Consider the following 25,406-nt stretch of genomic DNA (forward strand, 5'->3'; position numbering starts at 1 on the left):
GTTTTTTTTTAGCTGAAAAAAAGTGTTGTGTAAATGCCCCCTGACACTATTCGAATAATTAATAACTAAGCAAAATGAATAAATTTAAAATAAAATGATAAAACAGCTTGCCATACATCCCTGGCATGTTGAGGTCTCATTTTGTGGACATATTTCTGCCCTCACCATGCTGTATTTTTTAGTTTAATCCGGTATTAAAACGATCCGATCAATGTTGTTACTCTATTATGATCTTACAAATCTTAGAGGATATTTAGCTCCAAAAACCTTGAAGCAACGTTCAAAATCATCATCAAATATTCAAATGGTCAACTGCAGAACATCCCTCATGGTTCTCAAAAGCCTTTAATATCCTATATTAGTTTGACGTCACACTCAAAAAGCTTTTCAGTTTTGCTCCAGGCATGCTTTGCAAATTCAAAGAAGAGGACACAACTCGTTTAATTGTTTGTTCCGTTTATAAATACCATTTTGATATCATAATCTCTATAATCTTTCTCAATTTATAACTCTTGAGATAGAGAGAGTGAAGACAGAAGTTGGGCATGGATCACAAAGGAAAATAAACCCTGTAAGGCTGAATGACTCATACATGAGCGAGTAGTCCAACTGGAGTGTATGTGCTTGAACAAGTGAAGATGTTAAACTACTACAGGTACAAAACAAACAAAAAAAAAAAAGAACAGGAAAAGCTCTTTGGGCCAATGTGATTGTGAGGGTGTGGATATCTGAAAAGAAACAACCGAAACCTTTTGTAGCTGTAATGGAGTGTAGCGGGACAGTATGAAATGTAATGAGTAGTAAAATAAAAAAAAAAATCTAAAAAAAAAAAAAAAAAAAAAACACTTATTCTTGTAACAGAATTAAAACAAACTAAACAACTTGGCAGTTTCTCTGAGAAGATTAAAAACGGTTACAATGGCACGAAAAACATATGGAGGATTAAAGGACACAGCGACACATGAGTTCAAATTAGTTTTTATACAGACAACTTGAAAAAAAATAAAGCCAAAAAACAACAAAAAAAAAACGCATGGTGGAAAACTGTCAGATTGCTGCCCATTTCGTCCCTGGGCTCGGACTTGTGGGTAAAGGGAAAGGGATGGAGGGTACAGACACAGGTTGGCACAACATCACCAGAGCAAGGCGCGTGTCATGGTGCCACAGAGGCCGAGGCCAGGTTGCGCTCTTCTCCAGACCAGTTTGAACCTGTTTACTCAGTATTGGCAGCCGCTAGCTGGCTGGACTAGTTCATTCTGTCCTGGAGTAGGCCAAGGTTGGTTATGTGATGATGGTGGCTGTCACAGAAATGATTTTTGCTAGTTCTTTTTTTCATTTTCACATAGAGAGAGAGAGGTTCGGAGGTTTTCTTTCCCCATGACGACAGTATTAGTTCACTTTTTCCTGGAAGATGTAGAGGTTGTTGGTGGTTGCCACGGCGATGATATTTTCCTGCGGGTGCCAGGCGGTGTGTAGGATCTTCTTGTTGAAGTCCAGGCTGTCCACGCTGATCTCATCCTTCTTTCGCTTGCCGCCCGCACAAACCCTGCGTGGCTTCAGGACCTGCCGGGGCTTGCAGCTCTCACGTGAAGCCTCCAGGGTGACGTCCCGCCGCTGGCTACGGTCTAACATTCGGAAGAAGTTGTTGTAGGATCCAGTCATCACCACGCTGGGACAAAAGAAGAGAACCGGACAAAAGACAGTACCATTAATAAACCTCACTGTAAACAAGATTGGAATTTTTACGGCCAGACTATAAAACGCTATGTTAAAATGTTCAAAAGAACAACATTTATTTTACTATTTTGTCTTGAATGTCACTTTTGATCAATTTAATGCATACTTGCTAAATAAAAGGATTAATAAAAACGATTTATATATCTTTTTCTATGAGACATTAGGTAATTTTACAGTAAAATACTGTTAAATGTAATTTTTTTTACAAGTGAAAAAGTGCAAATTACCTTATAACTTAGTGACAAAATGTAAATTGACATTACCCGAATCTAAGTTAACATTTGATGCTTTTACATTGAAATAAGTTTCACTGTTCATTTTTTTCAATTATGTACATTAGTGTTTTGATACACCTTGAGTTAAATGAATGTTTATTGCATTATTTTAGTGACATGTTTGTCACCATGGTGGTGTTTTGTGTTTGTTTACATGACACTGAGCGCAACTTCTATAAATTAGCATTTACCTCAGCTTGTGGAAAAGGTACTGATAATCTTTGATTTCTCTATATCAACTTTTTTTAAATTAATTTTTCAGTTTATGAAATACTTTCATAAAGAAAAAAAAACACCAAGTTAAATCTGTCAAACTTTAATAAAAATAATAAAAAAGCTGCAACTGTATATTTATGTTAAGTTCTGGCATCCACATCTCTGTTTTTTAAGGATGCATCGATCCGATAATCAATATCGGTATCGGCTCCAATACTGGCATTTTCTGCCGGTTCTGGCATCAGTCAGATAAGACCGATCCAAGTCCAATATTGTGCATATACTATTCTGTGATGATCAGGTTCAGATCTGATTGGTTTTGAAAAAAAAAAAAAAAAAAAAAAAAAACTAGGGATGCAACGATACCATTTTTCTTAAGTACAATTCACATATAAACTTGCGTGTTATAGTGCTGCCTCAGCTAGTTCAAGGCTAGTAATGAGAAAACTGCAGATTTCTAGGAATGAGACAGGATGGTTGGCTAGTAGTCCAATTATAGGCCTGATTAAAGTTGGTAAATAATTTAGTTGAGGAAGAAGGCGTTTGATAGCACGTGTCTTCATGACATGCTAACCCAATCTTCCACTGCCCTTGCATTCAGTCTGTCTGAGAGTGATTAGAGGTTCCCTTCAGATAAAAGCCAGTCTGGGCCCCAATGGAGTCACGCAGGTTCAGTGGATGGCCTAAATGTTGACTACCACATTACTGTCTGACTGGTGGTCAGCTTTTAAATCTCAAAACTTCATATTCAAGAATTCATCTCATAACTATACATGGCGGTTTAATGCTTGCTTCTACATTTTACCCTGCTGTATTTTCTCAAAACAGGCAAACAAAACAATACAGTTAACTTGATAGAACCGGCAATATTCTCCTAAACTCTTGTTATTCATAATTTATTTACAAGCTAAAATGATGACTTCCTATATTTCAATGTATAGTATAAAATCTTTAAACAAATAGCTATTATGAACTACCTTTTAAATGTTTGGGGTTGGTTAAAATACTTTTTTGAAGTGTTTCATGTTCACAAAGAAACAATAGTATTGTAAAATACCACTACAGTTTAAAATAGCTGTTTTCTGCTTAATATATTTCCAAAAAGTAATTTATTCCTGTGATGCAAATCTGAATTTTCTTCAGTGATCCTTCAGAAATCATTCTAATATCCTGATTTGCTGCTTAAGAAACAATTCTTACTATTATCAATGTTGAAAACAGCTGTGCTGCTTAATATTTTTGTGGAAACTGCAATACATATTATTCAGATTCTTGGATGAATAAAGAGTTCAACTGAAAAATATGAAAATCATTATGGATCCCTACATTTTTAAGAGTACTAGAGAGCAATACCTGTACGTGAATCTTGACTCCTGATTTTGTGGGAAAATAGTAGTTTAGAACTGGAATAACAACAGAGCACCATTTTTCCTCTGCTGACAAATGCAAAGGCGCTGATTCCAGAAACTCTTGTTTGACTGACACCGTTATACGAGTCTGAGAGTGTAAGCTAGTGGTATTTTTAAGTGTTTAAATGTAGGACACTTCTATTATGTAAATGATATAATACATGCTTGTGAAAAGTCTAACCTGTCATTTCCGTTCCAGCAGCATTCGAACTTATCAAAGATGCAGTCGTTCTCATAGAGAGAGCACAACTTACTCCTGAGGTACTCGTGAACCTGCAAAGACAAACACACAACACGATGATCTCCAGTAATAACATTGTGTCAGAGGCAGTGAATCAACCTGATGCTCACGTACAGAAAAATGACTCCGTAATCCATGCTGACCTCATCTAAGCCATGAACATTAATCAGAAATATCTGGGTGTGTCAAGATACTCCCAATCGGTTGAAGCAAAACTTGTAAACCTTAAACCTACACCTTTACATAGTGCACGCAGCGCCCCCTAATGTTGACTAAAGAAGACTAATTTACTGATTTACCACTTTAGGCTAACTGAGACTTGTCATAGCACTTGTATATCATTGCTCTTTTCTTTGTTTATTTTGATTGCTTCCATTGTCCTCTTTTGTAAGTCACTTTGTATAAAAGCGTCTGCTAAATGACTAAAATGTAAATGCAATTTGTCATAGATTTTCCAATTGGTTTTTCAATTCATAAGTAAAATCTTTGTGGGAAACGTAACTTGATGATACTTAGATGTTTTGTTATAAAATGTAAACTAAACATGTATACATATTACAAAAATACAGTTTAAGAAAATGCACATAACTGCTTCGAAATTCACAATTTCGGTATGGGTGTGTGTCATTGAGCAAAAAATACCCACGTACTGTCAATTTTTATTTACCACATTAAATATATACATTACATTCTAAAATGCTGATTTGCTACACAAGAATCATTTATGAATTTTGAAGGGGAAACAGTTGACTGCTTAATATTTTGGTTGAGACAGTGATCTTGTTTTTTTTTTTAAACCAATATAAATTTTCCAATATTCTTTGATGACTAGAAAGTGTGCATGTGCGTCTATCTATCATCCATCCATCCATTTATTTTGCATGATATCCATCTTACATTTTTTCTTTTAAATTACTTTTTTTTTTTTTAAACCAGACTCCTGTTTAGGTTCAGTAATTTTAATGGCAATGACAATGTTATTAGTCAGTTATTTAAATGCCTTATTTTCAAAAATGTTGCTTTAGTCAATTCATTGTTTTTAACAAATATAATTATTTTGCTCTAAAAAAAAAAAAACCCAACTCCACCTCTTTGGACAAGACATGATTTGCAAAATCACTAAATGAAATAAAATTGGTTTAATTTTTAGGTGACTTATCCCTTTAATGCTTTTTTTTATTTGATGGAAATATGAAATTATAATTTATGAAATAAAATACTATAAATACAAACTGCCAGTGGACAGTGGTAAAAAGTCATTCATTTCATGATTCATGAGTCTGGTTTAAATGGGCGATTCGTTTAGAAATAAAGTAAATGTTTATGAATGGGCCATTAAATCATTGGTTCACCCATTTATTCAAAATGGAAACACACTGCATAACACAATAGCTCTGCTGTGGGTTTATAGGTAATATGTTCATTGGAAAAACTGAGCAAAAACAAATTAAATGAAGACCACTATAGCTAGCTACTCTGTCCATTTATGAACTCACCTGGTATGTCTCAACGGGTCGATTCTCCATGTTGAGATCCCAGATTTTGACAGAAAGATAGTCTCGGGTCATCATGTAGCGGCCGTTGTGACTGAACTTCACGTCTGAGATAGAGGAGATGATTTCAGAAAAGAAAGAGCGGTTGCTGGGGTCCTCAGGTTCTTCGAACACTAGACAAAGCAGAGGAGAAATTAACACCTTTATGCGACTAACACATGACATTACTATTTGGAAAACAATCAAATTGGATTAAGTGGCATATATCATGTAGCTAGCTCATATCACTCACATTTAGAGTGCTTGTCACAAAGTGCTGATGCACGCATGTCACACAGGCGAATGGTGCCTTTGCTGCTGCTGTAGACAAACGTGTTACATTGGTGAGGGTGGAACTCTGCGGCTGTGATCACCTCCGTCAGCTCCTCCATGTTGGCTGGTTTTATGTCCACAATGTCTGATGCAGAGTTAAAGCCACATAACGTCGCTGAACTGGCACGCTGAGAGAAGTCAGGAGAGATTTCAACATGACATTCACAACCCAAATCGACAAATACCCAACAACAATGCTCCTTCATATCCTGCAAAATAATTCCTATTTCACTTTATAGGATACTGAAGCTGCGGTCTGTGATCTCCAAGTGCCACAGGTTGATGCGAAGGTCGTCTGCAGACAGATAGGTCTCGTTGTCGCTGTTGACTGAGATGGAGTTGATGTGGTAGGTGTGGGCGTTGGCAAAGACCCGCCGCGGACTGGCCTCCACCATGAGATCCATAGGCCTGAATACTGGCACCTGCACAAACAGGTCACATGCTCATTTGCCATTTCAGCCAAACATAATTACTTGAATATATAAGAGTCATTGAGAGCAAAAACACAAATGGAGAGCAAAAATATACTAACTTTCAAAATTTGGGTTTAGTAAGTTGGTTTTACCAGCAAGGATGCATTAAAGGGAGAAGTTCGCCCAAAAATGAAAATTCTGTCATTAATTACTCACCCTGATGCCGTTCCAAATCCAGAAGACCTTCGTTCATCTTCAGAACACAAATAAAGATATTTTTGAAATCTTTGAGCACTCTGACCCTCCATAGCCAGCAACACAACTGACTGAGATGTTCCTCCCAGGTCCAGAAACATAGCAAAGACATTGGTTAAAAAGTCCATGTGACATCAGTGGTTTAACTGTAAATTTTATGGAGCTACAATAATACTTTTTGTGCGCAAAGAAAACCGAAATAGAGCAAGCAGACGGGATGAGGAGGATGAATAAAGTTTTTATTTTCGTTTTCTTTGCGCACAATTTATTCTTGTAGTTTCGTAAAATTACGGTTGAAGTCTTATGGACTATTTTACCGATATCCTTGCTACGTTTCTGGGTCTGGGAACATTTCAGTTGTGTTGCTGTTTATGTAGGGTCAGAAAGCTCTCGGATTTCATCAAATATATCTTAATTTGTGTTCTGAAGATGAACAAAGGTCTTACAGGTTTGGAACAACATCAGGGTGAGTAATTTATGCCAATTTTTTTTTTTTGGTGAACTGTCCCTTTAAATTGAACAAAAGTGATTTTGTTTTGTATTAAAACGACTGATTTATTTGAAATTTACGTCATAAAATATCTCTATATCAAATAAATGCTGCTCTTTTGAATCTTCTAATTAACTAAATGCATCACAGTTTCTAAAAATGTTTTAAGCAGCACGACATTTTCTACACTGATCAAATTTCTCAAGCAGCAAATCAGCATATTAGAATGATTTCTGAATCATGTGATGCTGAAAACTGGAGTAATGGTTGCTGATACAGTTCTAAATTCTAATAATCACACTATGATTGCTTTTACTGTGTTTTATTAAAGAAAAAAGAAAAGAAAAATATTACTAACCCCAAATGTTCGATTGGTAGCGTAAATGCATAAAAACGGTTATAACATTCACTAATCTTTGATTATAACAACATATGATTACATATGGGTAAATTTGACATCAATACCTTGTTCTTAAATAGGGCTGCGATGATAAATCGATGCAGAATCGATTCGCATTTTATGAATGATTGCGTGTAAGGATTTGGAAACAAACAGAGTACATCTGTTTCTAAAGCATGCGGTTCCATATGCTGTTCAAAACTAAGCTCAGAATCAACTAGAGAAAGAATCGAGATGCACTCCAGAAAATCTCAGACTCGACGCGAATCAAGAAATGATTCAGCAATGCGTCAATTTATTTTCCCAGCCCTATTCTTGAGTGTTTGTTTTTTAACACCAAGCCAGTTTCTGTTTTTATGCAAAGAATTTTTGTGTGTATAAATTATACCAGTTTTTGCTAAAAATTCTATAGTTATATTTGGTTGTGTGTTCTTGAGTGTATAGTGCGGACAAGCGTGCGTGACTCACCCGTAGAGTTGTGATGGTAGCAGCATCTCTGTAGCGCCCATCCTCCTCTTTAAGATTGTATCCCTCTGGCCTCTTGTCACGTTCACTGATCTTCCACAACTTTATAGTTTTATCTGCAATCAAAAGTACAGAATAACGTCACCTTCTAATGTGGGATCTGCCCTCTGACTCATGCTAAAAATAATTGAGCCACAAAAAAAATCCCCAAGCCTATTTCCATGAGTAATAAGAGGTAGCTTGAGTGGCATAACAAATGAACTTGACAGTTCACCAAATTTTAAAAACATCTGGACATTTTTCCCACGTCTAATATGAACTCTGTCCCACAAATATCTTCCTCCAGTGTGTGGGTGAACAGAAGATCAGCACTCAGTCCATTCAAGTCTTAAATACACACCGGTTGCATAACACGTCGGAGAGTTCGTATTTTTAGACAGCATGGAGACGCATCAGTGAGTCAGGGGAAAATCTGGAGAATTTACAGAGCTCACATCAACTCACAGTTATTAAATGCATCTCCAGTTGAAAATATGGATTTGGTATTGACTGCATTGCAAGTATAAATCAGTCTGTATGGTGCTGCATTTTTAAAGCCACAGAACCAAAAGAAGTAACCCCAAAGGTGTCAAGCAATCGTTTAACATTTCAATTCAAAAGTGATTAAAATAATAATCCCAGCATGCATTTCCATATAAATTAATGATACAGGTTTGAGTTTGTGTTACAGGACGGCAATGTTGCAGTTTGCAAAGACTTAAGTTTACTTGATTTTAAGGGTCAAATAAAACCATATACAAGTTAAAGGTCACTGCACACTGAGTCCGAAATTTTCATCCAAACTTTATGCACGTTAAAAATAATTACGACCTCACGCTGTGTCAATCACGTTTGCACACTGCCTCTGAAACTTTCGTCCGTCAAAAAAAATTCGGATCAGGTTTGATTTTCTGCGTTTTCGCATCCATAGCATGCATTTTGAGAGTAAAGGATGGGGAATACGGAAAAACGCCAAAATTTCGGACTCAGTGTGCATTGACCTTTAGTATTAATTCTTAATAAAAAATAAATAAATAAAAGATTTGTAAGCTAAAAAATATAATAACAACTATAGTTGTATTGACAACAATTTAATAAATGAATGAACCAAAACAGACATATTTTATGTTTTAAATGAACTAAATAAATTATTAATAATAATAAAACCTAATCTACTGTAGGCTTTATTATTTTACTGTAGGCTTTATTATTACCTTAGAATTATCTGCATCTGGTAGCTATTCTCAGCAAATACTCATACACAATTATTTTTTAAATAATTTAACATGAACTTTAAAAAAATACATATAGGCCTAATAATGAATAATAAATGCAATACATATGTTTATATGAAAAAAGGATGCATTTTAGAAGGAGATTTTTACATTTGGCTTTTTTAAAATGATAAATTACAAAATTTTTGGGAGAATTTTAGAATTAAATTTGTACTTTTTTTTTATTATAAACCATTTTTTGGGGGAGAATTTTAGAATTATACATTTTTATTTTGTTTTGAATTATAAATTACATAATCTGGCATTTTATATCTAATAAACCCCCAGCATTTCTATTATGAACTCCTATGGTTCAAGGTTCACATTACATATTCATCTCCATCTTTTAGTGAAATAAAAGGATTTGATTGGTCTGCACTAACAGCAAGACTCCAAACAGCCCCACTGCTCTACTAACCATTTGTTGACAGCAAAAATTGTGCAGCGTTTTTTTGTGGTAGCCAGCGGATCTTGTTAATCTTTTCCTCGATTTCCAAGCTCTTCAGGTAGTCGAACTCAGGCTCGTGGCTCTGAAATGTGCTGTAAACATTGTATTCACTACGGCACTGTGGCTGATTCTTGTTCTGGGAAAAAAAAGCACATTTTTATTAAGACATAACCGGGAATGAAACCGGATTGAATGTTACTATGAAACGGCCTGATCCTTCACCTCAGTCTCTTGCTGGAAGATGACAACTCGACCGCCTTTATCCCCTGTGGCTAGCAGCTCCCCTGAGTGGTTGAACTCCACAGTAGAGATGATGTCGGCTGTAGGACGGGCAGAAACAGAAACATCTGTCAGATTTCCTCTACCCTCGTCCCCCCAAAAGATACACACAACTGATCCATCTCAACAGCCACTGGGATCTTGCCAAAAACACCCTCTGCCATCATAATTTAATGTGCGATTTGCTTCAAACACATTTAGCCTCGAAAGTCAGAGAGTCACTGAGTGACTCAACGAGATACATCTTTAAATAAAAAGGCACCGTGACATGCAGATCTGTAACCCAGATTCCTGCCGCAATATATGCTCCAGAGACAGATGCCTCAGTCATTGATGGGCTGTAGACTGACTCACAGCAATTTAACCCTTTATAAACCAGTAGAGCAGAAGAAAGCAGGAGAAAAGAAAGCAATGGCCCTTTGTATAAGTCTGACCTCCCTGAGGGCCAAAACTCAAACAAAGTCACTGAATCAGGCCAGAAGACTTTGATAAGAGGCCTGTCATATACAAACTGGAGACTGGAGGCAAAGATCTGCTTGGACTTTAGGTTTGCACAAGAACCTTCTTATTATCCATGTGGCATCATCAAATATTAAAACTATATCTACAGCTATAAATGGCAGGGAGTAGGGCTGGGTGATATATTAAACATTTATGATAAATTCTGTGTAATAAAAATAATTTAACTGGTTGTAATAATATATTGTTACAATACGTCGCAACACAAAAATGCAAAAGAGTGGCAATATGTAATGTGGATAGTTCACGCAAAACGAAAGTTTAGACATTTCATTTAGGATTTTATTTAAACCAAAACACGGATAGAATGCATCAAATGTGTTAAGTTTCTCATTTAGACAATTTTTCTGCAGTTTCACAATGATTTTGAAGGAAAATCTGTTTGGAAAAATGGATTTAAACATGGAAAGATGTGTTAAGCACAGCTGGAAGCATTACATTACTGGCAGCACAAAGCAAGAATAAATTAGCCAAACTATTTATGAGGCTTCTTCAAAATACTAGAAGATTGGAATATTTTCATTTTCCGATTTAAGTCTCAGTCGCAAACACGCAGAGAGCTGCAGTTCAAATAATTTGAACAAATCTGTTCTTTTTTATCATGTGTTTTAATCAACCCATACAAATTAGATTATCTTGTGGGGAAGAAAAAAAAATCGAATTCACTATGTGGAATATTACATTCTTTTTCTTTCTGTTAAAATATGATCATAAATATTGATATGTATTACTATGTATTGATATAAATGAAAAAAAATATAAAAATAAATAAAAAATGATATATTTATTAATTTAATATAAGTATTCATTTATTTTTTTTAAAGTGTTCATTAAAGAGTTATAAACAATGAATCAAACCAACCAGCTACAAGATGAATCATAATATTGCAAACCTTTAATTTGAAGCAAAAATGCAACTGAAAATGGCACTAATAATAGAAAGAACTACAATCCCATGAAGCATTGTAAAATGCCAATCAAATTAAATACATAATGGTGAATTATAAAAATAATTTATAGCTTAATTATTTCTATAGAATAATATATTTTAAATTTATTGAGAGCCACTCGATTATGTAATTTGCTGTGTGAGTAGACACGCCCTGCAAAGCTCATTTGGCATGCTTTGCTCACTGCAACTCACTGATTGGTGTAATTCTGCACACCATCATGGGTAATGTAGTTTTCCACCATGAATTCAGCTGCAAAATGTGATTATTTAAAAAAATAAAGTTCAAATATTGTGAACGGATGGCTTCAACAAAAGCACCATTCTTTAAAAACATTGGAGCTCACAACAGGCCTGCCTTTAAAGGTTTATAAGCTATCGTTAAAAATGGAGAAAATGGATGGTTTTTACTTCTGGATCCCAACTGTTGCACTCTATAGTATCTATCATGTCACTGGGGACAAACTATCACTTTTTACACACCTTTGACTTTCCACATAAAGTCTGGTCCATAAAGTCACCTGATTAGACTGGAAGAGACTATTTGGAAAGGTACTCACCTTCAGCTACGTCATCATCGATCGCACCTTTCACTTGTGAAAAGCACCACTGCACATCGTTTCCCCCGCCTCCGGCTCCTGAAACCACAAAACACCACTTAAAGTTTGTTGCAGCCCACATATAAAAATGAATCTTGGACAAAAATAAATCTCTAAGGAACTTTTTAATTTGCTGACATTCTCTAGTATTGGATTTGATTTAAAAATCATCATTCCGTATGACAACAAACACACAAAAATACAAGAGTAGTACTACAAGAAAGATGCACAGTAGGAATTCACAGTAGGAAATAAGGCAGCACGTTCTCATCTGACAAAAATTTGCCCTTTCATCACACAAAAAAGAAAACAATGAAAATACTGTCTACAATCGCAATAATCCATATCAAATTTAAATGAAAGCTCTTGCATCATTTTTTAATGAGAGAGGCGAAACGGGCTGAGGCAACTCCCGAGTGGCCGTTTGAGGCAGCGCCAAACTGGTTGGGTTTGTTCACGAGACAAGTGGCTACAGGAGACCCAATAAGAGCAACAACAACCGCCCTAGTATGAGCTCAAAGCCTAGCAGAGGTGAAAAGTATTTGAGTAGCAGTACTTCACTACTATACTCGAGTATCATTTTAAGAAATTTGAGTTAAAACGGCTTACATATAGCGGCCCATAGAAACGGTCACTAATGAGGCATCTACATATAAATATCTATGATACCCAAGACGTGTCACTCGTATAGTTATGAATGGGGAAAAAATTCAACACTCAATTTTGGGCGCTCTATCGAACAAAGCCCCGCCTTCTGATCAAAAGAGCCAATCGCTAATCGGTAAAGTCTGTGCATCACTGCAGCTGCCTTTAGAAGTTTCGGTTGCTATAGAAACAGTCTGAGACATGCGCCTAGGACTGCGTATGCGCACTGGCTGGTCTAGCCTGAGAAGTAACTTTTTTTAACACTATTTGAGCAAAGTAAACAACATTTATGATACAGTTGTTGTCAGATTTCATTGGTGATTTCAAGTATGAAATTTAATAGTAAGCTTGGCTAACAGTTTTGGCAAATTTGATGTTTCCCCATTAAAAGAAATAGGAGCTGCACTTGCATGCCCGAGAAGCATTTCAAAGATGGCCGCCGAGTGACATGACTTGGTTTAAAGGGACTTTGCTATAACTAACAAGAATGCCAATCTTTATTTTACAGTAAATACAATAAAGGCAGCATTTTTAGAAGAACAGTTCACCAAAAAATAAATAAACTATTTTCCCACTCTCAATAAGAAACCTGAATAAGAAAACAGTGATTTTGCACAAAAAACATCAAATAGAATAGAAATACTGAGAGAGAAAATAAATAATGGCCTGGTTTCACAGACAGGATTTAGACTAAACCAGGATTATGCCATAGTTCAATTAGGACATTTAAGTAATTTTTATAAACGTGCCTTAGAAAAAAACATTACTGGTGTGCATTTTAAGACAAAATAAAGGCACTGATATATTTTAAGATCAGTCAAAGCAAGTTTATTTTAGTTAAAACAGCTCAGACTTAGATTTTAGTCTGGGATTAGATTTAAGCCTCGTCTGTGAAACCGGGGGAATGTCTCTTGTCAGAAATCAGATTACTTTTCATTTATTAATATGCCAACAAATTATTATTTTGACTATATAGAGAGAGAGAGACATTTGAGTCAATTTCTTACAGTATCTGAACAATAATCTACATACTTTCAGTAGTTCTGATTCTGAACATACATACATACATATATATATTTGCACACACAGACTTTCAAATACATAACACAATACATTTTTTCAATCAGTGAATCCTCCCACCCCTCAGTGTCACGACTTATCTGTACGATTTCTGTTCTGTGAAGAAATCTGAAAATACGACTGAATATCTCAGAACCAGCAACATATTGGGGACTTTCATCGCTGCGGATGGTGGTGGTTTTAGCGGTTTAAAGTCACGGAGGGAAGCGCGCAGCGGTTTGACTGCACATGACTCTGCAGAAGCCGGTTTAAGTTCGCTACTTTAATGAAGGTGATTTAAAGAGGCCGAGATGTCGAGCACATTTATACACCCGGCCAGGTGATGCATATACACAGAGAAAGAGAAGCGGGAACGGTTACCCAATGCTCATTCATTTTTACAACCGACATATTAAAAATCACGTAGCCCCACCGCGCATCCCGCTAACAAATGATGAGTGGGTTTAGCCGGACAGATTTCCACGCAAATACAGCTCATCACTAAAACACCCTGCGCTCTGGGCCACTCACGACCACAGAGGAGCCTCAGTACTCAAATGATCGTCACATCACGAATAAAACCCGACAGAAATCAGTTTTGCCGATTTGCTGGCTAACTGGAGGGAAACGAGGCAGCTAAGTGGCTAGGCTACTGTCAGTGGATCAGTATCGCCGATGATGCGGTTCAGTACAACCGCTGCGCTCACTGTAACAAATAGAAGCTATTGCTATAATATAACTGATTTCATACAACCTTTGCTTGAGCAGCTCATAAACTTGCCAAGTTACCTGCCATGGCGAGAGCGGCGATGTCTGACCCTAGTCTTGATAAGCAGTATGAAGGCAGCGACCAGAGCAAGATTTCCAAGAGAGTCGCCGGAAATGCAGTTTTCCAAAATAAAAGTGCTTGGACGTGATATTCTGAAAAATGGAACAGAAATGCAATTAATAACAAAAAACTAGATTTCAAAAGTGAGTGATTATCAGATTGACAGCAAGATATCCTGCATTCTATGACTTAGTAAAGCAAGTAAACACAAGAAAACAAACTGACAAAAGTCCTGTGTATCTACTGTCCAAGGAACTGATTCCATTAACTATTCTGCAAATCTTGGGAACACCAAAAGTCACCTATTTTTTTTAAATAATAGTTTTCCAGGAGGCCCTTCTAGGGTCCTGTCTGTTTACATGCATTCATAAACTATATATCTTCACAACGCAAATTTTCTAGAAATCTGTACCACGGATTGGCATGTTGTTATCTCAGAAACAGGCTCAACTATCACACTTATGTTTCTTAATGCTACGCACTGGAAACGCAGCAAACAATATGTGAATGATGTTCGCACACTTTGGGCTCTCGCGGGGTGTTGGTGGGGGGGGGGGGGGGGGGGGGGGTTGAGTGAAATTAGACAAACCTGGGGGGGGGGGGGGGGGGGGCATGTCCTAAAAGGTTGAAAAATAATGCCAAAGAGCTTCATATGACAAGCATCTCAAGAGTTTGGTTTTAATTGCCACAGAGCAATGCCCATTTATATTATATCTAATGATGCTTGATGCTTAAAGATGCATGATGTGCCAACATTAGATGTCCCTTTTAATAATAATAAAACTAATGGGATACTTAAAAACTATACATTTTGAATCTGCCTTACATCTGTTAATTTACAAATCTATTATTAATAAATGACACTGAAGTGAAACAGTAAACCAACTTATTTTAGAGCAATTTATCTAGATAAATAATTGATGTACCATATAAAATATGTTTACACCATTTTGAAAATAAAATATGTTTCATTACATAAAAAAGTAACACATTATTTAGTTATTAATCTTTATGTGACATTAATTTTTGTCACAATTATAATAAAGTAGATTATGAGATAATACTCTGAAGTATTAATACTTAAAATGCAGGCATATTAAAACTTATAACGATGTGTATATTACATTTTATTAAAAGCTTCGATTATTCTAGCTGTATTTTGAAGGAAAAGGCCCGCTATTACGCCACTTCCGGCTCTTACCTTCGCTTGCTGCTGCTGCTAATTTTTGGTAACAGAACTGTCCAGATAACTTTGCCGGGTTTGTGTTATTGCAAGCAGTTCGTCTGGGAATGGATGAAGACGGACCTCAGAAAGAAGCTCTTTTTGGTAGTCCTTTCGTTTACGTCTAAATCTTAAGATCTTAACGCTTTCTTCCTGCAACCCACCCTCCTCACAGCTCTATCCTCCTGCACTTCTCTCAATATTCAAAATGGCGCAATATTAAAAGCAATAAGAACAATGACTTTGTTGAAGGACTTGCCACTTCCTTTGGACTGAAAGACTGAATGTCCCTGAACGGTTGTTGTATTGTTATGTTTTGACAATGACAATTGTCTATATTTTATTTTTTTCAAGCATTCAATTAAAAAAATAAATAAATAAAAGTGTGGGCCGCTATTAAATTACAAACCGAACACAAGCATTCAGCATTTATACTATCATAATATGGTTGAATGTTTGTGTAAATATAGTTAAATGCAACATATTTTTTTAAATTGTGTGTGTACTATAATGTATGTATGTGGTTGATTGTCTGATTTTTGTGTAAATGTAATTTATATATATATATTTTGGTTAAAATATCAAATAATAAAAGACCTAAGACTGCCAAAAACATTTTTTTTTTGTAATTGTAATATTTTTCTCAGTAATAGGCTATATATAAACTGGAACTCCTACAATTAACAAGTTGTCTAAAATATGTTATACTTTCAGGGATTCTCATTGACCTTAGCTTTAATTACTAAACAAGCTCAATTACACCCAGAAACAAAACTTTATTTTATTTATTTCTCACACCCAGAACAGGTACAGGCAACTGACAGGCTCAGCAAAAACAATATATCTCTTTTTGTTATGTAAGTATGCATGATGCTGTTGGCTAAAAGCCAGACAGCAATAAAAACTGTTATGTACAGTAATAAAGCATTTCTTCATTTTTGAGAGACAGAGAGTAATAGTAATAAAAATGAATAAATCCATATTAGAAATAAAATAAATAAATAAATATATAATATTAGTACTGGTTGGTTTGATTCACGAGTAGAATGGACTTGTTTATTATTTAAATTAAATTCTTTGGGAATGGGAAATGGGGAAAAAATATGGTTACACTTTATTTTGTGTGCTTGTTACAGTGTAATTACACATTTAAATACTGAGTAATTTTAATTAACTACATGTACTTATGGTTAAGGTTAGGATTTGGGTTTGGCTTAGGGTTGCATGCAATTATGCAAAATTTATTCGTAATAGTAAGTGCAACAAGGACACCTTAAAATAATGTGTTACCAAAAATGCATCAGTAAACAAGGTAAAGGAGAGGCAGTCATTGTGTGAGAAATGAGTTTTTGACCTTTGAGCTGTACCTCAGGTTAAATTGGGTTGTGCTGCCGTTCTGTAAAACAAGTGACAAAATGTTGCGAAAAACAACGTTTGTGACACGTATTGGCATGACTAATTGAGCTCTTTCCATTCAGAACATCTTTTAAATCACGTATCAACTTACATATGGGCACGAGATTACAAAGAATAAAAGAATACAGATTCTCGGCGTGTGCCAAAACAGCGATTAGGGGACGGCACATTCTGAAGGATGTTCTGGTAAACATAGCAAGGAATATGGTAACAGATGGTTGCATTGCCCATCCAACAGACTTATTGGCAGTGCTGCTCAAAAACTCCTAACAAATGTGTACAGCACGGATGAAATGAGAAACTAGCAGCAGGTGGCAGTCTTGCACCATCGAAATACTACATTATTGATCCACCCTTGTTGAACAGTGAGCAGATTTCTCTCGCAGACCATAAACTATAAATATTGCATTATTTCCTCAAAACTGATTTTGGATCAGTCTAAATGGATAAGCGTTGCCAATAGCGGCCTTATAAGAGTAGAAAAGCATTAGATGCAACCAGGAAGAAGGGCAACATCGTTTCGCCTTCTCAATGTGATGGTGGCTAAAATCTAATACACTTCACTACTGATATTTGCAATAGGTTTAGCACTGAAGTTTAAAGATATGAGAAGAAAAACAGCCTGGGTGCTACCAGCAGACTATAGAGGGCAGTGCATTTGGCATTCAGATGCTCTTGGATCGGTCTCTGATGTTGACAGACTTTTGAGGGACGGTGGTTTAATTACAGTGAAGAGGCACGCTCACACACGAGTGCCAGACCTCCAGGACACTCGGGCTGCCAGGGCTCCGAACTTGACCACTGCAGTCATCCATTCCAGAGAGAAGCTCCCTCCACCGAGGAATATCTGCTCTGATTGCCCTTGCTGCAGTGTGCCAGAGCTGGGCTTTTTGTAAACAGCCCTGAAACATTTCATGTGGTGGGTTTCAGAGAGATGAGATGAGTACCCGTGAGCTTTTTAAATGAGCACTTTCACTACTGATAGCCTTCTAACTTGCAGTAGATACAGATCAATCAATCAATCAATCAATCTCTATCTAGCTATCTATTTTTTGTGTTGCAGAGTGGGTCCTCTCATGGGGGCAGACATGTTGAGATCACATGATAAGTTGGCTAATAATACATTAATCAAATATATTAATCTTAAACAATGTGTTTTTTTTTTTACTATAGAATTTGTAACTGAAAATTGTGATGCTTTTTCATTACAGCATTTTGTTTTCTTTGCTTTATTGTTTTTCAGTTTCATGATTTAAAACGTTTTAAAAGCAATCTTCATTTTAGACTTGGATAATAACCCTGGTGCCAATGAGAGATGCTCATCACTGTCCATATTTACAAGTGGCATGCACAGAAAGATGCTCATCTACAGAATGTGTTGCTGTTGACTGTGTTTGTGGAACTCATTTGGTGATAAGAATGTCCTTCTTTCAGTAGCATAATTAGCACGCCAGATGCCATTTAGATCACAATTAACTCAAGTCACAATTAACATTGGTTTTAATTAAACAAACAATAATTGAGTAATGGTTTATCTGGTTTATCTCTCAAGGAAAGTTTGAAGCTGCATCCACATGAATCCAGATATATTTGAGAAACAGTGTATGCGTTCTCAACACGTCTGAAATTGTTTAAATCATCTTGCTGCATATGCATAAAAAGTCATTAAAGCTCACTGAGATGATACAGAGAGACCAGATATAATAAAGTTCTCACACAATTATTCTGTTATTAGTAAAATATCCCACCACTCACTAGTTTAAATATGGAAGGCGTAAAACTATAAAATGTTCCTCCAATCACTCGGTCTGAGAACTACGATAAGCTGTCCTACTTGCCTGTCAGCATACCGCAGCCTATTTCCGCAGATATGATATGTTATCAGTGTGTTCCCGTTATGCTTTTGCAGGCCAAGCAAGAATGGAAGGTGTTGTTATTGTAATATTATGTGCTTTGATCTATAGTGTTCTGGTTAGCCTCTGGTCTGCCTGTGTGTGTTCATGTGTTTTGGAGGAGGTGTACCTTTGGAGAGTGATTTTCAGGGAGGGTGGGATCTTATGCTTTCAAAGCTAGCATGCTATTGCTAGCCTCTCTGAAATTGCCTACCCTGACTTTAATGTGAACGTAGCCTGATTATGACCTTCTAATGCCATCAGATGTGCCAAGTAATAATCAGCTGTCAGGATGTCTTATTGTGATTCATGACTGTGAAGATCACTTAAAGGGACAGCTCATCCAATAATGAGCATTCTGTCATCATTTCATGACTTTATTTTCATTTACATTTATTCATTTATGCTGACGACTTACAATTGCTATATATATCAGAGGTCGCACGCCTCTGGAGCAACTAGGGGTTAAGTGTCTTGCTCAGGGAAATATTGGTGTCTCACAGTGGATTCGAACCCGGGTCTCTCACACCAAAGGCATGTGTCTTATCCACTGCGCCATCACCACCCCATTTTCATGACAGAATGTTCATTTTTGGATGAACTGTCCCTTTAAATGTCAGAATTTAAGAATGAAGAACAGTCATTTTGACAATTATGATTAATAAACAATGAAAAATTACACGACAGCCAGTGGAAACGGGCGTATCCAGTGAAACGCTATCCTTGTAAGGTTCCTTTGAGGATATGGAGATGTGGGGTCTTATGGCCCTTCATTGTTTCTCATTAAGGCCTGTCTATGAGGACCATTAAGCAGACAAAAAGATAATCACCTCCCTGGAGTACTGACCTCTTTATGCTGCCGTTTAGGGTTAAACAGAACAGCCACCTCGATTGTAGTGTGGTCCACTTCCACAAAAACCATCCACAGTAGTAAGTCTGGTCTCTGACACATCATTAATTTTGTTTACGAGAAGACCAGCACTTCCTCCGAGCTCGCAGCCTGTGTGAAAAATATTTCCCGATTAAACGATCAAAACAGATATGACAAATCTGAAAGTATTATATGGTTTGTTACCAGCAGGTGTTTAATTAGAGCGCTACAACTTGACATCTGGTATGGCTATTATGCGATATGTAAACATACAGTCATCATAATGGCGTTATATTGGTAACAAGCCGCCATGTGTTTTTTTTGACATTCTAATTAGCGAGCACCTGCATGTTTTATTCAGCACAATTCTAGTATATCATTTCATGACATATGGAAGCATTTTCACATTAACGTCGTAGATTTATAAGGACGTTTGGGGAGAATAGATGTTCCCTTTTGAAGTATCCAATCTAAATAACTCAAAGCATTTATGTCAACAGAGAACACTGAACTAAGAGATGTCAGGTACAGATAACGCCGCTGCTGGCATGTACCACTCCGACGTGTGTCACTTCATATTTTAAGATGTGATTCATCGCCTCCACCTCCTCACCTCCCTTTTCATTTCGGCTCCTCTGTGTCGGTTTGGCCTCAGGGCTCAGCAGGAGAGCAACCCTTGATCGTTTTACCTTCACAGGATTTTTCTTCTTTAACATCAGTTTCCCGCAGCTCATTACAAGGGCTGTACTTTGCCGTCTCGAGGGGCTGAGTGGAGTTTCCAGAAGGCCTATTAGTGCAAGCCTCCCCCCTCAGTTTTTTAAGCTCATTCACTGTTATATTTCACCCGCTAGTGAGCAAGTGTTTCTGCTTCATTATGAAGCGCCGCTCATTTTCACACTCTGGAGTGTCGTGCATCCCGATACTGATATTTTTTTTAGGGGAAAGCAGCAGTCTGGAGATCTGTAATCGGATGGAAAAGTCTTCCTTAAATGTGTTCAATATTCTAGCATGACGCCAAATTATCACAGTACGTCTCATACAGGATAATAATCTTGGAAAACAACATTCTGTATTCATACAGTAGTTACCTTGGTTTACCTTGAATTTGACACAGTCAAAAACCCTCATATCAGCCCGCACAGACACTTGAATAATAATATGCATCATCTGACAATGATCCATAGCTGTTATTTACAGTCAGACGTAACTGGATTAAGTGTTATTTGGGAGGAATATTTCTGGGAAAACCTTTTCTCCCAGATACGTTGCACTAAAATCATTTTAACTTCTCAGAGGCCATCTGAAGAAGCAAACGAAGCTACAAAAGGTCAGCTGTGTTTCAGTCAGAACTGATATTGGAAATGTCTTTGAAATTCCAGTTCAGTTCCTTGGATTTAAACTGAATTTGTATCAATCAGAAAGCTAAACTGAAATTCAAATTCAAATGTGAAGAAGTGGAATTAAAGTGAAGTGAAATGCATGTTTTTTAACTAGAAAAGCAAAGTCTGAATGTTGGCTTGACTTTTTTAAAAGTTTAAAAAGTCTAAAAAGAAGTCTATACAGACTTAGTTAGTTAGTTAGTTAGTTAGTTGGATGGATGGACGGACGTACAAAGTAATAAATTGATTGATTCATTGATTGATTGATTGAATGATTGATGATTGATTGATTGACAGAAAGACAGTTAGTTAGTTAGTTAGTTAGTTAGTTAGTTAGTTAGTTGGAAAGATGGACAGATAAATAGACAGAGATGCAGACAGACAGACAGACAGACAGTTAGTTAGTTAGTTGGATGGACAGACATACAGATTGATTGACTGATTGATTGATTGATTGATTGGTTGATTAATTGATTGATTGATTGATCGATTGATTGATTGATTGATAGAAAGACAGTTAGTTAGTTAGTTAGTTAGTTAGTTAGTTAGTTAGTTAGTTAGTTAGTTAGTTAGTTGGAAAGATGGGCAGATAAAAAGACAGAGATGTAGACAGACAGACAGACAGAGACAGTTAGTTAGTTAGTTAGTTAGTTAGTTAGTTAGTTAGTTAGTTAGTTAGTTAGTTAGTTAGTTAGTTAGTTGGATGGATGGAAATACAGATTGATTGATTGATTGATTGATTGATTGATTGATTGATTGATTGATTGATAGAAAGACAGTTAGTTAGTTAGTTAGTTAGTTAGTTAGTTGGAAAGATGGGCAGATAAATAGACAGAGATGTAGACAGACAGACAGACAGAGACAGTTAGTTAGTTAGTTAGTTAGTTAGTTAGTTAGTTAGTTAGTTAGTTAGTTAGTTAGTTAGTTAGTTAGTTAGTTGGATGGATGGAAATACAGATTGATTGATTGATTGATTGATTGATTGATTGATTGATTGATTGATTGATTGATTGATTGATTGATTGATTGATTGATTGATTGATTGATTGACAGACAGACAGAAAGACAGTTAGTTAGTTAGTTAGTTAGTTAGTTAGTTAGTTAGTTAGTTAGTTAGTTAGAAAGATGGACAGATAAATAGACAGAGATGCAGACAGAAAGACAGACAGAGACAGTTAGTTGGAAAGATGGACAGATATATAGATAGACAGAGACAGTTAGCTAGTTAGTGTTATTAGTTCGTTGGATGGATGGACTGACATAGAGACAGTTAGTTAATTGGACAGATGGACGGATAAATAGACAGACAGACAGAGACAGTTAGTTAGTTAGTTAGTTAGTTAGTTAGTTAGTCAGTCAGTCGAACATGGATAAATAAATACATAGAGAGACATATAGACAGTTAGTTAGTTGGTTAATTAGTTAGTTGTTAGTTCGACAGACGTATGGATAAATAGTCAGACAGATGAATAAATGCAATAACTTATATAATTAAATATAAAGTATTGGTGGAATAAACTGCAAAAAAACTGTGTATCACATGCTTGACAAGTGATAGATGATTCCCCTGCACACACTCACTGACAAAAGCAACTGAGATGCATTTACTTTAATGCCTTTGGCAGACGGTTTTTATCCAAAGCCACTTGCATTAAAGGTATAGATTTAATCCGCTCAAACATTCCCCAGGCATCAAACCCATGTTTTTGGTGCTGTTTGCCTCAGGCTGTTTTAGCTACAGGAACGCTAGCATTTGATGCTGCATTTTTGAACACAACCAAAGCCAGCAAGGTGCAAAAGAAGGTCGGAGTCAGCATATTTTAGTACAGCTTTTATGCGACATTGTATCCTCACAGAATTTGGAGGCACAAAGTGCCTTCAAGGGTTTCTAAGTGTTTTGTTTTATGGAATAGCATGCAGAAAATGTCCCTACTACCTGACACATATCATACCTGCCTCTCTGACAGCCATAGACTTTGTAAACAATCACATCAAAGAATCTGACCACTATTTTTTAGTCAGTCAGAAGAATTTGAGCTGCCTGTCATTTTGAATTTAAAGGGAAAATGTAAATTCTGTCATTTCAAAACTTGTGTGACTTTTTTCCTGAGGAACAAAATAAGTTTTTTTGGTTTTGGTGAGCAATTTAAGATGGCTTAAATTCCACAGATCATCCAGCAAGCAACAATTTGGTTTCACAAATACATACGGAAATATTTGATCCTGTTTAATATGTATACAGATCCAGAGGATCAGATCTGGTCAAGTCCAAAGAAATTGTTAAGAATGGCAGTCAGAAGTGAAAGACCTGAGTCTGTGTAATCTCCTCAGAGCTAATAGAAAAACTCAAAGGCTCATATATGAAAAGGTCAGGTCCTGCGGGACAGAGAGAATGTATTTCCAGAGCCCATTGAAGTGTGGAGAGTGATAGCAGACTTATCACAGTGAGGGCTTGGATGGCCTTTGTTTATGAGGGTCATGGGTAGCACAGGCCTGATCACTGGCTCTGGAATTCACGAATATCATCAGAGGAGTGGCGACGTTCACACGCCTTTGAATTTGAGCTCCAAAACACTGTCTTTCACTGACTACTCGTTTCTGTGGTGTTATTGCAGCAGCTACTGGGGTTTCTGTTTTTATAATTATCAATATCAAGAAGGGCAATTACATAGGATGTTTTTAAGTTAATATAAAGGGATAGTTCAAAACAAAAATGATTTATTATTTACTCACCCTCATGTCATTAGAAACTCATATCTTTTTTTGTGTGGAACATAAAAGGAGATATTTTGAAGTATGCTAACGCTGCTCTTTACCATATAGGCTCCAAAGTATACAAAAGGCACCATAAATGTGTTTATAGTGTTAAACACATATTGTTATGTATTGTGTTTATAAGTAAAAACAGTAATATTGTGAAATGTTATTACAATTTAAAATATATTTATTCTTGTGATATAAAGTAGAATTTTTCAGCATCATTACTCCAGTCAGTGTCACATGATCCTTCAGAAATCATTCTAATATGCTGAATTACTGCTCAAGAAACATGTATTATTATTAACAATGTTGAAAATGGTTATTCAAATTTTTGATACAGTTTTAATGTTTGATACATTTAATACAATACTTTTTACAGGATTCTTTGAGGAAAGTTCAAAATAACAGCATTTTTTTTTTTTAAATAGAAATCTTTTGTAACAATTTAAAAGTCTAAAAACAGTTATTTTTTATACATTTTTGATACATCTGATACAATACATTTTTTCAAGACTCTGAGGAATAGAAAGTTGAAGAGAACAGCATTTTTAGAAATATAAAAAAAACCTTTTGAACACACATGCACTATTTCAAAAAGCTGAAAATAAATAGACAGACAGACAGACAGACAGACAGACAGACAGACAGACAGACAGACAGACAGACAGATAGATAGATAGATAGATAGATAGATAGATAGATAGATAGATAGATAGATAGATAGATAGATAGATAGATAGATAGATAGATAGATAGCACAACATGTACGTCATATTGTGACCAAAACAACCATATTTCAGGATCTTGATTTAAAACCTCTTTAAAACATGGAAAGACATCACATTAATCTGGGAATGGGAATAAGCTTTCATAGGAAACTCTCACCTTAGTGTTGTTTGAATAACAGATGCAGTGCTTTGGCAGGCCGTGGATCATCATCTCATTAAAAGCAAGAGAAGCATCAGGGACATGCTCACGCTGTCCAGACCACAAATAACTCTGGCAGGGCGACGTGGAATCTTTTCAATATGATCCAGATTGTCGTAAACAGCTTTTGTGAACAGTGTGTGTAGGCACAGTTAGAGGCTATCAGAGAAACACTCTCATATGTTTTCACAGGGCTGGCTTACAGATATCAGATATGAGGGACGAGCGGAGCCTTATAACATTTCACAAACATGAGTTTCACCTGTTTACAGTAAAAAGAAGAACTGACTCATTAATAAATCAAACATTATTGAATTTACCAACGTCAAAGCATGTATTATGTTGAATTGAATTATGTGGTAGAAATTATTATTAGTATTGTTTAACATTTTTGGAATCACAGTTAGAATGTTATGCATGCAAAAACACACAGTTGATTAAAATTTAATTAGATGGCCGATAAATATCCGGTTACAATGTTGACCCTGATTTTTCTCTGTTGTAGTCAGGGTAATTATAGTTAAGAAAACAAA

At 36.1% G+C, this 25,406-nt stretch overlaps 1 protein-coding gene across 2 annotated transcripts; it reads right to left on the minus strand.

The window, feature by feature from the left end:
• Nucleotides 1-327: 327 nt before the first annotated feature.
• On the minus strand, nt 328-24,947 carry LOC306866123 (serine/threonine-protein phosphatase 2A 55 kDa regulatory subunit B alpha isoform). Of its 2 annotated transcripts, XM_079411148.1 has the most exons (12): nt 24,832-24,947; nt 19,784-19,936; nt 14,367-14,498; nt 11,835-11,912; nt 9,750-9,847; nt 9,498-9,663; nt 7,770-7,882; nt 5,988-6,165; nt 5,664-5,828; nt 5,375-5,544; nt 3,819-3,910; nt 328-1,669 (listed from the first exon to the last, which is right to left on the minus strand). In XM_079411148.1, exons 3-12 carry the CDS (start codon nt 14,371-14,373, stop codon nt 1,390-1,392), a joined length of 1,347 nt encoding a protein of 448 aa, XP_079267274.1. In that variant the 5' UTR covers nt 14,374-14,498; nt 19,784-19,936; nt 24,832-24,947; the 3' UTR covers nt 328-1,389. The 2 variants fall into 2 exon arrangements, with proteins under 2 accessions (XP_079267274.1, XP_079267273.1); XM_079411147.1 differs by lacking the exons at nt 19,784-19,936; nt 24,832-24,947 and adding an exon at nt 15,608-15,833.
• Between the last annotated feature and the right edge of the window lie 459 nt (nt 24,948-25,406).

Source organism: Barbus barbus, assembly GCF_936440315.1.
Source record: "Barbus barbus genome assembly, chromosome: 47".
Taxonomy (NCBI): Eukaryota; Metazoa; Chordata; class Actinopteri; order Cypriniformes; family Cyprinidae; genus Barbus; species Barbus barbus.